Below are 16,852 nucleotides of genomic sequence, written 5' to 3' on the forward strand. Positions count from 1 at the left end.
CACTCCTGGATATACACCAAAAAGAAATGAAAGCAGGAACTCAAACGTATACATATTTGTACACCCATATCTACAGCAGCATTATTCACAACAACCAAAAGGTAGAAACAACCCAAATGCCCACACACAGACAAAATGTGATATTATGTACAACTGAATATCATTCAGTCTTAAAAAGGAATGAAATTCTGATGTAGCTACAACACAGATGAATACCTTAAAGACATTTTTAAGTAAAATAAGCCAGACACAAAATGCTAAATAATGTTATGATTCCACTTCTATAAGATACCTAGAATAGTCAAATTCATAGCAATGGAAAGTAAATCATGGTTATCAGGGTCTAAAGGAAGAGGGGAAGTGGAAAGTTGGTGTTTGATGGTATGAAGTTTGTTTAAAATGAAAATTTTCTGGAAATAGTGATAATGAATGCACAACAATTTGAATGTACTTGATGCCACTGAACTGTACACTTAAAAATGGTTATTATGGTGAATCTTATGTATATTTTGAAAAAAAAGAAAAGGTACTCAAGGGCCAAGAGTAATGAAATGCTTTTCACTACCCTTGACCAGTGTTAAGGTGCTTGCAGTGTGAATGCCAATACAGTGTAAATGGTAATTATGTCTTAGCATTATTATGAAAATATTTTTTACCTGATAGACCCCCTATCAAAGGGTCTCGAGGATCCTCTCCCTTGGAGTCCACACACTGCACTTTGAGAACTATTACCAAAATCTATTTTTTCAGAAAGGTCAATTAATGAAGGAAGGAAAGAGTAGGGAAGACCACAAAAGTTTTATTTTTGTTTGTTTTGTCTTTTGAAATTAAACAGGGTTACAAGCTGAACGGGATATAAAGTGTTCAGGGTATAAACTGGTATACCTTAACAGGTATAAAAAATATTAAGGAACAAGTAACAATAAGAGAAAAATCAGATAACTGATGAAAAAAAATGGGAGAGAAAAGATGACCAGGGGCTCAGCCTCTAGCTAAAGTTGGAAGGAGAGACAAATATTAGAGCCAGATGGGAGGGGGGAATGGGTTACATTTTTTAAAATTTATTATTAATACTATTATTGTTATTTAGACACAAGGTCTCACTCTGTCACCCAAGACGGAGTGCAATGGCACAATCACAGCTCACTGCGGTCTCGAACTCCACCTCGGCCTCCTGAGGTGTAGGCCACCATGCCAGGCTCTACATTTTGACTTACGAAAAAGCTCATTTTACTCAGAAAAACATACAGACACTAGATGAATGCTGCTTGATAATGATGGTGATACTTCCATAGTTTGAAATATATTAGAAATATTATCCTTTTTTATTTTTTTGTACTGAGTTTATTTAGGAAGATATAACATATTGACAATATTGAGTCTTCTTAGCTGGTAACATGAAATAGCTCTCCATTTAGACAAGTTTTATTTTATGTTCTTCTAAACAATATTACAAATTTTTTTCACAGAGGTTCTGCACGTTTCTCATGAGTTTAGCTCTCAGATGATATATATAGTTTTGCTATTACGAATGTAATTTATTTTCTAATTCATTATTACTGGGATGTAAGAAACTATTAAGCTTTATTTATTTTGTAATTACTACTCTACAAATATTTCTTATAAATCCTAGTTGCTTTTCAATATTCTTTTGAGTTTTATACCTAAACAATAATGCCATTTCCAAATAAGTTTAGTTTAGAAACGTTATCCTTTAATGTTTTAAAATCATAAATCAAGCACCATTCTATTTTAACTTTTTACTTGCCTGTGTATAAAAACATGCCAAATGTATCATAAAAGTAATGCCGTGTCATTTTTAAGGAAACTGTTTTATAATATCATAGGAATTTATATCACTGTAAAGATTCAGATGTTTTGTATTCCAAGTTTAAGTCTAAAGCATTTTTACTGTCATCTAATAAACAAAAACTTAAAAGAAGCTGTTTTCTTTTTACTTTGAACACTACACAAATTTACTAGGTAAAATGCAAACAGGGATCTGATATTACAGCACTTCAGATTCCACGCGCCATAACCTTGAACTAGGAACAGAAGAAAAGTGGAGGATAAGAACTTAGCTATATCTCTTCCTCTTTTACCCTCCTCCTTACAGGAGGTCCTCCGTGTTGCTATGCTAAATTCAACTGAAGAAGCTAAAGTATTGCACCTTTAAGCTACATACTTTACAGTTCACAAATATATTATTTCATTTATGACTTGTCCTCTCTAGACTGAGAGAACAGACTACCCTGGGAGAAGTTGGAATTTAAACTTTTAAAATTAATCGTGACATCTTAGCTCAAATAACTGCAGCACATGGTTTGACTGCCTTAGGAAAATACAAAGCAGAAAAGTTTTAACTTAGAAACTCAAGCAAAAATGTTTGAGAATACTTCTTCCACCTCATACTCCTCACGCACCCAGGAATACTGCAGCTGCCTTCAGACTATTAAAAGTCCCCAGGTCCCTTAAGCCAGTTCCAAGTACCCACCCCAATCAAAGGACAATGCCCAGAAATACAGGAACTATACCTATAGCTACAGGCCAATGCCTATACAGCATAGGAGCTAATTAAAGAGGCCATAAGTAAAAGTACTTAGGCATAAGGAAAAAAATGAAAAAAAAAAAACAAAAACAAAAAAGAGGCCATAACTACTAGAAAGACTGCTGGTCACGAGAACTAAGTTCTACTCTCCACAATCAACACTAATAATGTGACTTTGGGTTCATTCATTACTCCATTTTCTCATGGTTAAACGAGTGAACTAAATTTGGACAATCACTACAATTAGAGGAAATTTAATGAAGCACTAGTATTTTCAAAGAAAGACTATGAGTCCAACAATACCAATTGCGGTTAATATAATACTTAGGATATTTTCCAAAAGAGGCTCTGAGAAGGTCCTATTTTTAATTCAGGTTCTTACACATCGTTCCCTATTAGTTCATCTTCCAAAGCAAAAGAAAAAAAGAAAACAAAAATCGTGGAATTGACCTTATACTATCCATAATGGCCCACCATAACTTTTTGAAATACCTTTAGTGTATTTTTTAAAAAATAAAAAAATAAACAGCCACTATTCTAAGATGATAACAAATCTGAACTTTGAATCTGTATATAAGGGTTTCTCAAGCTAGAAATTTATGGGCATTAGTTACATCCAACCTTGAACACTATGGATTCATATAGCCCTTACAAATGCACTTCCAACATTTCCTATGGATAGGCAAAAAATACCATACATAAACACATATTTTAAAAAATAAAACTCATGGGTTTGCAATATTTCTGAAGTTCCCACTGCACTGAGGTGAAAAACTATAAAATCCTTAACAGCTACCTTCACTTGTTTAAAAATAAAAACAAGTACCAGGCCGGGCGCGGTGGCTCAAGCCTGTAATCCCAGCACTTTGGGAGGCCGAGACAGGCGGATCACGCGGTCAGGAGATCGAGACCATCCTGGCTAACACGGTGAAACCCCATCTCTACTAAAAACTACAAAAAACTAGCCGGGCGAGGTGGCGGCGCCTGTAGTCCCAGCTACCCCGGGAGGCTGAGGCAGGAGAATGGCATGAACCCGGGAGGCGGAGCTTGCAGTGAGCTGAGATCCAGCCACAGCACTCCAGCCTGGGTGACAGAGCGAGACTCCGTCTCAAAAAATAAAAAAAAAAAAAAAAATAAAAACAAGTACCAATTTGGGTTGACATCCTTAGAATTTCTCCTTTGGGTTGTATAAACAACATTTTGCTAAAAGATGAAAATTTACCAAAGATTTAGCAATCCAGTTAACTATTCACTAGGACTTAAACTGAGCTGTCTAGATGAGTTAACTATAATACTGTGCTAATGAAACTAAGGATCTATTCCAATTTCAATTTAGGCCTATTAGGTAGACAAAAAAAAAAAAATCCTTAGATACACATTACTGCACGTAACAGTTAACTATCTTACATACTCCTGTTAGTGATCATAGAAGACACCATAAAAAGCCTATGCACAGCTGAGCATACATACACCCAATCTCTGAAGAAATAATTCAGAATATATGTCCTACTGATCATGAGTCGATAGCAACTTTTTTTTCTATATACATGTAAAAACATAGGCCATTAACATTCAATGGAAGAGAGTCTGTGATGCAGGCAAGAGAATGAAAAAGTGGGTAATTGCCAGTGATGCATAATCCCACTCCCTAGAAAAATAGTCCTGACAAAATTCAGAAAAAAAAAAAAAAATACTTATTAGTAGTATCTTTATGATTCAGAAAGAATAGTAAAACCTAACCACACCACTGACAATCTCATTCAAAAGAGAATACTTATGTAAAAAGTTCCAGGCAGCCCTAACAATGGTCCAACCAGCACAAAGCAAAATAAGTAAATATAACAGTTAGGCAAGGGGAAGTAGTGTACTGGAACCCTCTCTTTCAGAAAATGAAAGAATAGTCAAGGGCGGTTTGCTACCTTCTGACCTTTAGGCCAGGCTTACAAATTCCCTCATCTAAAAGCAAACTCATTGTCTTTCTACCTAGAAAATAAGTACCTTCAATATCATACAGTCCAGTTAGAGGAATCCCCAAAGTTAATGCTCACTTGTTTCTCTCCCCAGGAGCCTTAAGGAGATGAGATCCCCTTCTTTTTCCTAATCCCCTCATCCTCTTAGACACCATTCATCCCATTAAGCCTTGGTACTATCCGCCACTCAAGATAAAGCCATACACAGCTGACCATCCCCAAAACTGTTTCTTCTTAAGATCAGTTATCCAAAGCACATACTTTAGACCTACCCAGCTCCCATTCTGTCTAACGGTAGTGGCTAAAGGGAACTCAGGCTAGAACATTTTGAGTCACATCTAATACAAGCAATGCAGTACCCACAAAACAAAGATGTACTATACATATCACCATAACAGAAATAAAACAGGCTAGGAGTCCAAAAATAAATCTGGTAGTATTTTTTCATCCATCTATTTAAGGTTAGAACTACATTATTACCAAATATCTCTATCTCCTTACTTTAAAATGGACAGAACTTCAAAAACAGGGTCAGCCTTCTCCTAAATATCAACTGAACAGTTTGATATGTCAAGTATGGCTGCTATCCAATTGTTTCATAGTAATTTGCAGCAAGCCCTCTGATTACTTTTCAAAACCGAAACTCAACCTCTTACAGAGGTATTGAATACTATCACAAATACAGCACTACAAGAGATAAAAGATGAATACAAGGTCAAGCATGGTGCCTCACACCTGTAATCCCAGCACTTTGGGAGGCCAAAGCAAGAAGACTACTTTAGGCCAGGAGTTCAAAACCAGCCTAGATAACAAAACAAGATCCCATCTCTACCAAATATTTTAAAAATAATGAGGGGGAAAAAAGAATGAATACAAGATAAGCTTTAAAAGAATTAAATTTTAAAGTAGAGAAAACTACACATTTTATTAGAATTGAACAAAGCTATTTAAGGTAAGTGCTATATGAGTAACAGTTGCTATGCAGAGCAAGCGAAGGCATAATTACACTTATTTTGTTGTAGATAGGGTTTCAGGAAAAAATAAAGATTACAAAAAAGTAACTATTTTAAATATATCCTACAAGACCCAATTTTTTTTTTTTTTTAATTTTTATATTTTTTTTAGTAGAGAAGGGATTTCACCATGTTCGCCATGCTGGTCTCGAACTCCTGGCCTCAAGTGATCTGCCCGCCTTTGCTTCCCAAAGTGCTGGGATTATAGGCGTGAGCTACGGCTCCTGGCCAAGACCCAATTTTTAACAGAATGGTGGAGGCCAGTATTTGCATTCTGGGCAAACATAACAACATAAGCTAAAAAACAGAAATAGGAAAGTGTGGCAAGGTGGCACACGCCTATTGTCCGAACTATCTGGGAGGCTGAGGCAACAGGACTGCTTGAGGCCAGTAGCTCAAGGCTGCAGTGAGCTATGATCATACCACTGCACTCCAGCCTAGCCAATAGAGTGAGACCTTGTCTCAAAACACACACACATAAACACACACACACACACACACACAGGCACAAATTGGCTGGCTTATAAGCAATAGTATGTCTTACTATTATGGAGACTGGAAATCCAAGACCAAGGTGCTGGCAAATTCAGTGTCTGGTAAGGGCTTGTTTCCTCATAGATGGCCATCTTCTAACGCTAACCTCATGTAGTGGAAGGGATAAGGGATCTCTCTGGGGCCTCTTTTATAAGGGCATTAATTCCATTCATGAGGGCTCTCATGACCTAATCACTTCCCAAGGGCCCCATCACTAAATATCATCACCTAGGGGGTTGGGATTTCAACATATGAATTGGGGGAGGAGTCACAAACATTCAGAGGATAGCAGAAAGCTGGAGAGAAGTGCAGAAAATATCAAGCATATGAGTGTAACACACACAGGGAGTAAGAGTGAGAGATGAAGGCTAGAGAGGTGGGTTGGAGGTCACACTGCAGAGGGTCCTGAATCCTAGAGTAATGAGTTTGTACTTTACTTGGTTAGGCAAATAAGAGAGTGACATGAGCATAAGTCCATTTTAGGAAGAATAAGCTGGAAGGAATACAAGAACTGGTTTGGCAAGGAAAGAGTCTGAAAGAACAGTCCAAATGCTAATGTAATTCTCTAAATGAGATGTATTAAGGACCCAAATTAGGGCTGACAGCATTGGAAACAAAAAGTACCCAATTTCCCACACATATCATGGGTAAACTTTCTATCTGCAAACTTAATCGGAGAAAGTACTGTCACACCTCCTCCTCATATATTCTTTTTGAATAAAAAGGTTTTGTTACTTTCTAATACTCTCTAAAATACATATATTGTGCATGAGTCTCTTAGAAAACAAAATCAAGATAGTAAAATAAGTAATTAAGGTGGCATGCCCACTGAAACTAAATAGTATTCTGAAATGTCACACAATTTAATTTGAGAGTTTCTACCCAGATCTCAAGGAGTAGCATGTAAGGCAACTTCTTAGAAAAGACCTTTTTTCAATGATTAAAAAATAATTTTAGGCCTGGCACAGTGGCTCATGCCTGTAATCCCAGCACTTTGGGAAGCCGAGGTGGGCAGATCACCTGAGGTCAGAAGTTAGAGACCAGCCTGGCCAACATGGTGAAACCACATCTCTACTAAAAATACAAAAATTAGCCAGGTGTGGTGGCAAGAACCTGTAATCCCAGCTACTTGGGAGGCTGAGGCAGGAAAATCGCTTGAACCCAGGAAGCAGAGGTTGCAGTGAACCAAGATTGAACCACTGCACTCCAGCCTGGGCAACAGTTGAGCAAGACTCCATCTTGAAAAAAATAAAATAAAATGAAAATAATTTTATACTTTAGGATTAAAAAATAAATTGCCATTCCATTGTAAAGTCTGTCAAAGAACTCAAATTGTATAACGACCAAACACAATCCTTTCATTACGGTCTCAATCCTGAAATTGTTCACTGCTATTCTTCCCTATCCCAAGCTCCTCACTTATCGAAAACAGCAGTAAAAATCAGTTATATAGACAGAATCCAAGAATATTAAAATGGAAAAGGATGTTACAAACTCATTTTATCCACTTCATTTTTTTCTTGAGGAAACTGAAGTCAAAACATCACAGGGATTATCAGCTGGTATTTTTCCCCCTGACAGATGCGTCCATGAAGGCACTATTTCAAAGATAATTAAAAATGTTAAAATGGGCAAACTAGTAGCAACAATCATTCTATATTTTTAAATAATACTTACTGCAAAACGCCTCTAATGTTACTGCAATTCTACAAGACTAGGATGAACCAAAAACAAAGTCTCTCTGTAGAAAAGGCCTTACAACCACTTTCCTGCAGAGAGAGACTTTTGAAACAGTTAGCAGATATGTGCTGACTGACCTCATTTGTAAAGCTGATACACATAGACAAAGAATCTCCAAATTAACTAAGTGCCTAACTATTTAAAACAGCTCAGTCATTAACTACTCAACTTCCCAACTTAGTCTCCCAAAAATAGCAAGCTGTGGGTAGATGAATGGTTCACCAGATGCATGCAAGATAAAACTAAGGAATAAACAGTCCCAATCCCTTGGAGATGAAATATTATACCCGACCACTAGAAAAGTGTGGCAGCTTTGAAATGGTAGTTCAGGACTCTTAATTTTGGAACCTCAAGTCAAGGCTTTAATCATTTTGATAGCTACCAAATGAGCTCTAATAGATGTATATGAAACTATTTCAAGTTTTGACCAAAAAATAGGAGGGAAATGGTGAAAGAAAACCAAGATAATATATAAGATCAGAGCCTGTAATCCCAGCACTTTGGGAGGCCGAGACGGGCGGATCATGAGGTCAGGAGATCGAGACCATCCTGGCTAACACAGTGAAACCCCGTCTCTACTAAAAAAATACAAAAAACTAGCCAGGCGAGGTGGCGGGCGCCTGTAGTCCCAGCTACTTGGGAGGCTGAGGCAGAAGAATGGCATAAACCCGGGAGGCAGAGCTTGCAGTGAGCTGAGATCCGGCCACTGCACTCCAGCCTGGGTGACAGAGCGAGACTCCGTCTCAACAACAACAACAACAACAACAACAACAACAAAAAAAAAAAAAAAATATATATATATATATATATATACACACACACACACACAAGATCAGAAAGAACACTATAGAAGACTCAGGATCAACATAAGGACATCCATCTCACCTTCTAGTATGTTCTCTAACATTAACAACATCAAGGACCTTTTCCAAGTTTCCCTCCTGTGCACCCCATGATCAACAAATATTAATTCATTTTCATTATTTTTAAAATATCAAAGACATAGCCTTTTCAATCTGCTCAGCATGAGAATGTCAGTATTAACCACAATAGTTGACTACAGCCTAAAAGCAAAGATATTCGGCAGGTTTGTATAATTTAGCACTTTTATTTTATTTATATATATATATATATATATATATATTTTTTTTTTTTTTTTTTTTGAGACAGCGTCTTGCTCTGTCACTCAGGCTGGAGTGCAATGGCTCTATCTCACCACACTGTAACCGCTGCCTCCCAGGCTCAAGGGATTCTCCTGCCTCAGCCTCCTGAGTAGTTGTTATTACAAGCACGTGCCACTATGCCTAATATTTGAGACAGGGTTTCACCCTGTTGGCCAGGCTGGTCTTGAACTCCTGGCCTCAAGTGATCTACCTTTCTCGGCCTCCCAAAGTGCTGTGATTACATGCGTGAGCCACCATGCCCATCCTGTACAATTTAGCTCCTTCACTGGAGATAAATGCACTATAAATTTCCACTATTTTTTTTGGAATACTGAAAATTTAGAATTGTTTTAGTGTCAGTAGCTTGTCCTTGAATAAAACTACTACCTCTAGAGGAAATACATCAATGGACAATCAAAATTACATCCTAGGAGCTATCACTACAATAATAACATAACCCAAAAGAGAACCATTTGTTAATAATGCTGTATATAGTGTCCTTTGTTGCAAATAATTTCCATTTTATTGTGAAATCATACGCTACTATATAGGTCAAAATTTTATACAGCTGACTAAAACTTGAAAATTCAATATGGCTGAGGGACACATAATTATCTAACAAACTATTCAGATATTTTGCAAACATAAATGTGACAGTTATTCAGGATAAACGTGACACCAAATATATAATCAAGTCACTACAATTTCCAAACCAGATTTCACTGAAAGCTTATAACTAAATCTGAACTTAAAAGTTCACTCATATTTACGAAAAGATTTGTCAATGCACTGTTAGGTACTGTCACACATTATCTTCTCTAATCTTCATAATAGATATTAACTCCTTATTTCAGAAGAGGAAACAATGTTTTCTAAGAGCTTAATTAAACAACAATAAAAAAAGGTGCTGAGTAAGTACTACTGGACAACTGAAGGCACAGGTGAATAGACCTTGGTTCTACTCTCAAAAAGATCAGCACCCAAAAAAAGCTGCCAAAATCAACCACAAAATGTAAAACAATTTCACAATTGCGTGTAACATACTTTTTTAAAAACTCAGCCACCTTTGTAGGATAAATAAAAATATAACATCAATAAAGCAAGATAACTACAAGGGGGCATCTGGGTTACTTTTTTTTCTTTCCTGTTTCAAGTTGCTAAGTGAAACTACACTGCCTTAACTGCTGTTCATCTTCACCAAACTAGAAAGTTCAGAGCCCTCTGGCCTAAGTACAAAACGTCTGATAGTCTAGTAAACAGCCCTCCATGGGTGCTCTTCAATTTGCAAATTAGGCCTTAAATTCTACTGAAGATCATCATCTGATTAAAAAGAAAAAAGAAAAAGAAAAGTCAAACATCATTTCCTTTGAGAAGTAGCTGAATGTTTACAGTATGGCCAACTTGTGTGATACAATATCAATTAAAACAGAGTCTGTCTAGCCTTAAGAATTTTACTATCTGGTAGTGGAGGTGACAGAGGAACAGTAGTTAACAACCTTAGTGTTTCTGGGTGCTTACATAATTCCATCTCAAGACAGGTTAAAAGTGACAAGAGAGGAAAAAGCAAATAGTTACAAGCGTTTACAGAAAGGAGGAAGTGATGACAACCAGTACTTAGGAAGCAGGGATTACAAAGGCGAAGGCAGAGTACTAGGCAAGTACAAGATTCAGTTACGGACCAACAGGGAGTGGAGCACATTGCGCCAGGCGCAAAGAGTATTCACCCAGCAAATAATTACAGGTAAGCTTTTAAAGATAAGAGGTGAGCAAGAATAACTGTGAATGCCAGGTCAAAAAATGTGATCAAGTAAGATGACTTTGCAGCAACACAACTGTTCACTCCCTTTCCTTCTTGAAATACTCTCAAGTTTCCAGGTATCAGAGTGTCCTGGTATTCCTCATACCTCTCTAGCACCTTCTTCTCAGTCTTCTTCGCCCCCTCTAAATCAGTGGTACTCAACAAGTGGTTCCTGAACCAGCAGCATCTGTATCACTGAAAGAGTGGGCCTCACTCAGACATAATCAAAAGTTGGGGACCAGGCTCAGCACTTTGTGTTTTACCAAATCCTCTGAATGTTTACAATGAACACTAATGTCTGAGACGGATGCACTAGAGGAGTCCTTCAATGAGCACCTTCTCATTCCTACACTCTCCCTAAATCCATCCTCTCCCAGGGCTTTAAATAACAGCCAGGGGCTCACTCATCAATCAGAAGTACCATCTCTAAGCCCAAACACCTTTGCTGAGTTCCAGACCACATACCCAACTTCCCATTTGATATTTCCTCTCAGATATCTCATCCAAACACGTCTCTAAACATGTCTGGAACTACAGGCTGTCCTCCAAACACCTCAAAAAAATAAAATAAAAAATCTGTTCCTTCCTTATGTTCACAAATGGTACTTTCACCTGAGAGATTCATAAGCAAGTCATTCCTAACACTTCCTATGACCACCACAAGGTCTTCCCATTTAAGCACTATAATCTTCATCTCCACTGTCACCATCCTAACCTTATAATTTGTATACCTCTCTACATAGCAATCAGCATGATCTTGTAAAAATACAAATCAGAGCATGTCACTGCCCCAATTCAAATCCTTCAACAGCTTCCCGTTGCATTTCAGATAAAACCTAAACTCCTCAGCATGGTATACTAAGCCCTGAACCCTGGTTACCTTGCCAACATCATCTTGGATCTCTCTTACATGTGATTTATTCACTGTAGTCCACAGCTCTGAGCATATTTCAGTTTCTGAAACTTCCTTCCCTCACACAGAGGCTTCAGTCTTCATGACATACTTCAAGTCACCCCAACCTCACACCTCTGTTTTTACCTAGCTTTTTTCAGCCTTCAGGTTTCTGCTGAAAGATGAAAAAGGCCTTCCTTGACCCCCCAAACTGAATTGTCTCATAAAACCCAGCGCATTGTCTTCACAACACATATCAAAAATTTTAACTATAGTAACTTGGTGATTTTCGTTTGCTTGTTTAGCATTTATCTTCCACATTAACCTGTAAGTTTCATAGGCCAGAAGAATACCTCCACTATTGTCCTCTGCTATGTTAAGTAGCACCTACCAGTGCTTAGCACACAAAAGGCATTTAACGAAGTTGTGCAGTAGTTAACAGTTGTTGATATTTTTATTCGATCCTCCCCTTCTTTCTATCCTCTCTGTCTTCTCTTGGGAATGTTAACTTAGAAGTTACTGGGCAGCCACAGATGGTTTCTGCAAATGAGATATAACGCTTAAATCTATCATTTCCCTACTAATTTACAGTGCAAAATCAGATGTATAGTACAACCTTCCTGAAAAATTAACAATGAGAACTGGCTAATACTTAGCTTATCTAAGCATTTAACTCTAAGAGAAATACCGAGCTATTTTTAAAGAACCCTATAGTAAATTCCTGGCCTGCAATTACTACCAAGCCAATAACCCCCAACACCCATCTCAGTAAATCTCACCCACATCACCATATTCACACTATCATTCCTATCCAGCCCCCATAACCTCGTGATTACATTATCTCAACAAGTTATCTCTGCTCTCCCAGTCTCAACACCCCATTTTAGGTCCACTTTGTACCAAGGACATTTAGAGAAAACAGTGTCCCCTACTCAAAAACCAACTGATTATCAATCAGTACTAAATTCCTCAGACTAGCACCAAAGGCTTGTTATGCAAAGGTGATGCATGTGGTCAATAAGCCAATACTAGGTTTTCGTAAAAACCTGGAAGGTTACATTGAATTAATTATATGAGCCTGACAATTTGTCACTGTTTGAAGCTAAAACCAACATATGGCTCTCCCTCATTTCTACAGACCAAAGTTGGGATCTGCTTAGCACAGACTCCTAAACTAAACAGTTTTTGAGAAAAAAAACATGAACGGCCTCACTATGCTATCAGTCCTTTAAACTTTGAGGAGGAACTAAAAGGTGCAAGTTCTATTTTCAGACATTTATGTGCTTGACTACAAAGATATTATGATGCAACATATATATAATGTTTCAGAGAGAAAACTTGTTAACAGTTTAGTTATACAACCTACCCCTGAGAATATGCTTTTTAAATTATAGACATAAAATGTGTATATACATATCTACCTACAACAATGGTTGCTCCTCATTAGTTGGGGATACTATATTTGCAAATTCATCTACTCACTAACATTTGTACCCCCAAAATCATTACTCATAGCACTTCCACTGTCATTTGCAGACATGTGCACAATTGTGAAAAATGTGAGTCTACTGACGTGCACATTCTTGCTTCAGCTTATATACTGTAAACAAATGTCCTTTTCATGGTCTATTTAGTGCCATGTTTTTCTCATTTTTGTGCTTGCTGTTGGTGATTTCACTGTTGAAAACAGTCCCCAAACATAGTGCTAAAGTGCTGTCTAGTGTTCAAGGAGCAAAGACTACAGAGAAAATACAAATGTTAGATAATCTTCATTGAGGCATGAGTTACAGAGCTGTTGGCCATGATTTCAATGTTAATAAATCAACCAAATATATTAAATAAGGTGCGTTTTAGGCTGCAACACACATAAAACAAGGTTGTATCTTAACCAGTTGACAAAAATGTGTGACCAGAGGCTTTCAGGAATCTAATACTGTAGTAGGAGCCGTGCTTTAGTATTTGCTAATCCAGTTTTCACGGTGACTTTTTGGAACGTAACTAACTATATACAAATAACAAGAGAGATGGACTGATTTATTGAAAAGACACTGCAGAGGTCATTATAAGTAAGCTACCAATATTTGCAGGAGCATGGCAAAAACACTTCACGGCACAGCATCTACCGGGTCTTCCCAACTCTGTTTAAACAACTTTGGGCCAAAGCAAAAAATGTAAAACCTACCAAGTTTGTGCTTTGGTCTGTCTTAGCTTCTACCACTTTTCCTACTCAGTGGTATGCCTCTCCCCAAATCAGGTACTCTTAAATTTCAATGCATTTTCACAAGCACATGGCCCAATTTAATGATCAGGCAGATCCACCAATTATTGATTAATCAAACTTAAATGCGAACTAGACTTGCGCTTAAACATCTTGTCTAAATTGTGGCACTATTTGGAAGGGAGAGGGGATATTAAGCATTTGAAATAAGAACAGACCGGCCAGGATCAAAAAGTAAACTGATTATACATAGACAATTCAAAGAAAAGCTAGGCCTTGGCCTCCCTTCCAGGAAATTAAAGCTGGGGTGTGGGATGGAGAAGTTTCATCTTCCAAAAGGATTTCTTCAACCCTTGACTCCTCCTAGCATTTGATTATTGATTTTTCAAAAGAAATGATACATTTATGGCCAAAGTCAGTGGAACACTCTAACAGTGACATTAGTGCTTGAAATAAAGTTTTATTCTTCGCTGTGGTTGAACGAACGCTCCTTTTGAAATTCATCTTTATTTTTTATTTTCCAAAATTATTTTTTATTGAAAATGGCTTGCTTAGGGAGGTGATAAGATATGCTTAGGGTAGTGAGTGATACCAGTTACAAATTCAAAACCTAGTTTGTGAAATGTCAACATTTTTTTTTCTATTAAATAAAACACCCTTTTGGGATCTGGTGGAATGAACTGAGTGTAACACTACTCAAGCTACACTTCAATTAGTTATTAAAACTATTAAAAGACAGAATATGGCATTTGAGTTAATAGCCATGTGTTTTTAAAACCTACAACACAATCTAAACCAACAATTGAAATTCACGTGTAATAAAGAGCTAGAAAACTTCATAGTATAGTAAATCTTTAATAAATACCACTCACCACATATTCATTCTTCTGGAAAACTAAGGATCCTCCTTCCCCCACCTCTCCAAGTTTCGGCTAAGATCATTATTCTGAGCTATGGTTCACGAAACAATATGTACAACTCAATAATTCACGATTTCTTTCTCTTTCAAATATTTAATACAAAAATATTCAGGTTTTTTCCCTTGTGCTAATATGCTGTTGTTTATAGCATTTCAAAAAATACAAGCAAAATCTCAGTCTACTGTTTTCAAACCACATCAACGTCTAACTCTCGGAGAACTTAATCCACTCTTCGATTTCTTTTATCTTAACCATAGAACTTAAAAGGGCCATTTATCAACAAAAAGTATTTCTTTTAAAGAGTTTATTTTGTAATGTCATTTTGCAATTAAAAACTCAAATGCCAATGAAGCATGAAGCACACAGGGCAAGTATTTTCTACGAGGCAATTATACCAGAAATACAAAACTAAATTCTAAGTTTTTCTTTTAAAATGGAGTAAACTTTTTGTGTAAGTAGACTTCTACCTGCCGTCATAACCTGTTCCAGGTCATGAAGGACCGACCACAAAACTTCGCAAACGAAAGTTAACCTGCTTTCATGTCACCTTTTAAACTACTATCAGAGAGACATACTGGGAGGGCATGAATGGCACCTTGTCCAACACAAATGGGCTTCAAGTTTACCTGCTTCTCAGTGCAACCTACTAACTGAATTTAGAGCAAAGGATCACCTCCAACACGCACACATGCACACAAATACATTGTTTTTCAGTATATGACTGAGCTGCAGCAAACCCGAGTTTGACACCAGGGGCTGCAGGGTCCTATGCCCTGCAGCGCGGGTGGAGGCTCAGATGAAGAGGCCAACGCATGACACTCGTCTGAGCCACAGCTGGCAGAACAGAGCTTCAATCCTGCTCGATCTGACCCTCTAATGAGTCACTGGCCCAATCACACCACCAACCCACTTCCTAGAGCGTCTTCTATCTATTTTCTCGCGTCAAAAAGCACTGAAAATGATTTAAACTAGGCATGAGATAACTGTGCACCGGCCAGATCAGCCAGCGGCAAGAAAAGCCAGCTTAAGAGAAAAGCCCGAGTCACTCTTTTAAGAGCCCCCGCTGGCCCGGCAGCGGAGGAACAACGGGGTATAAAAGTCAGCTCGGAGAGCGATGACCCGGAGAAGCCGCCGCCACACCCCAACCCTCCCTCACCTGCCTGTCCGAGCCTCCCCGGACGCCCGTACCTTCGGCCAGCGACTCTTCCAGGGTGACCTGGTGGCGGCCGACCGCGAACACCCGGACCCCCACAGACGAGCCGCCGGAGCCGCAGCCGGCCCCGGCCCCGCCAGCCCCGCCACCCGCCGCTCCGCCGCCGCTGCCGCCCTCCGACTTGGGCATCCGAGAGAACTTCTTCATGGTCCCGCCGGTGTGCTGGAGGGAGCAGGGAGCGCGCAAGGGCGAGGGAGAGGGCGAGTCCCTGGCCCGGCGCGCAGCCGGGCGTCCGCAAGGGGTCGCCGCCCCTGGCCGGTCCGAGCGTCCGTGCGCGCTGCGGCCCGCCAAACCTCACATTCTGCGCTCCCCAAGCTCACAGCCCGGGCCCCGCCGCCCGCTCCGCGGCTCCGCTGCAGCTGCCCAGCTCCCGCAGAGGGCGGTGGGGAGGGCGGGGACGGGGCGGGGCGCGAGGGGGCGGGTCCGAGTGCAGGGGCGACGCCACCGCCTCCGCAAGTGCCCCGGGCGCCCCGCCGCCTCACTAAGCGCCTGGAGCTCAAGCTGGGGTAGAGGGAGACAGCGAAGGAGGCGGGGCGGCCGGCCCCTCCAGGGAGTGGGCTGGACGTCTCTGGCTGCAAACCCGCTGTACCGCAGCCCGTCGCGCTGCCGCCGCCCCAGCCGGACCCGAGCCGCCCGCCACTCGTGGCCGTTGGCGGGGGTGGGGGGCGCTGCTGCCTACCGCTCACAGAGGCCTGGCGCCTCGCGCAGGCGCGCTGCCCGAGCCGCCGGAAGTGACGGTTCCGGCTCTTGTCACGTGGAGAGGGACCAAGGGAGGTGATTGTGGGGGTTGGGGACTAGGGCAAAGTCGGGGGTCCCTGGTCCGGGGTTACGCTGGGAGGGTAG

General features: G+C 39.7%; 1 protein-coding gene across 4 annotated transcripts in view; it reads right to left on the minus strand.

The window, feature by feature from the left end:
* BMP2K (BMP2 inducible kinase) overlaps positions 1-16,342 on the minus strand; it is a 144,388-nt gene extending 128,046 nt beyond the window's left edge. For all 4 annotated transcript variants that reach the window (XR_002733691.2, XM_023222475.2, XM_023222476.2 and 1 more), the window contains exon 1: positions 15,985-16,342. Coding sequence is in view for 3 of the 4 variants with exons in the window: in XM_023222475.2 (XP_023078243.1) it covers positions 15,985-16,156 (172 nt within the window). In the remaining variant the exon portion in view is untranslated. The remainder of the gene's footprint in view (positions 1-15,984) is intronic.
* Between the last annotated feature and the right edge of the window lie 510 nt (positions 16,343-16,852).

Source organism: Piliocolobus tephrosceles, chromosome 3 (genome assembly GCF_002776525.5).
Source record: "Piliocolobus tephrosceles isolate RC106 chromosome 3, ASM277652v3, whole genome shotgun sequence".
NCBI classification, from domain to species: Eukaryota; Metazoa; Chordata; class Mammalia; order Primates; family Cercopithecidae; genus Piliocolobus; species Piliocolobus tephrosceles.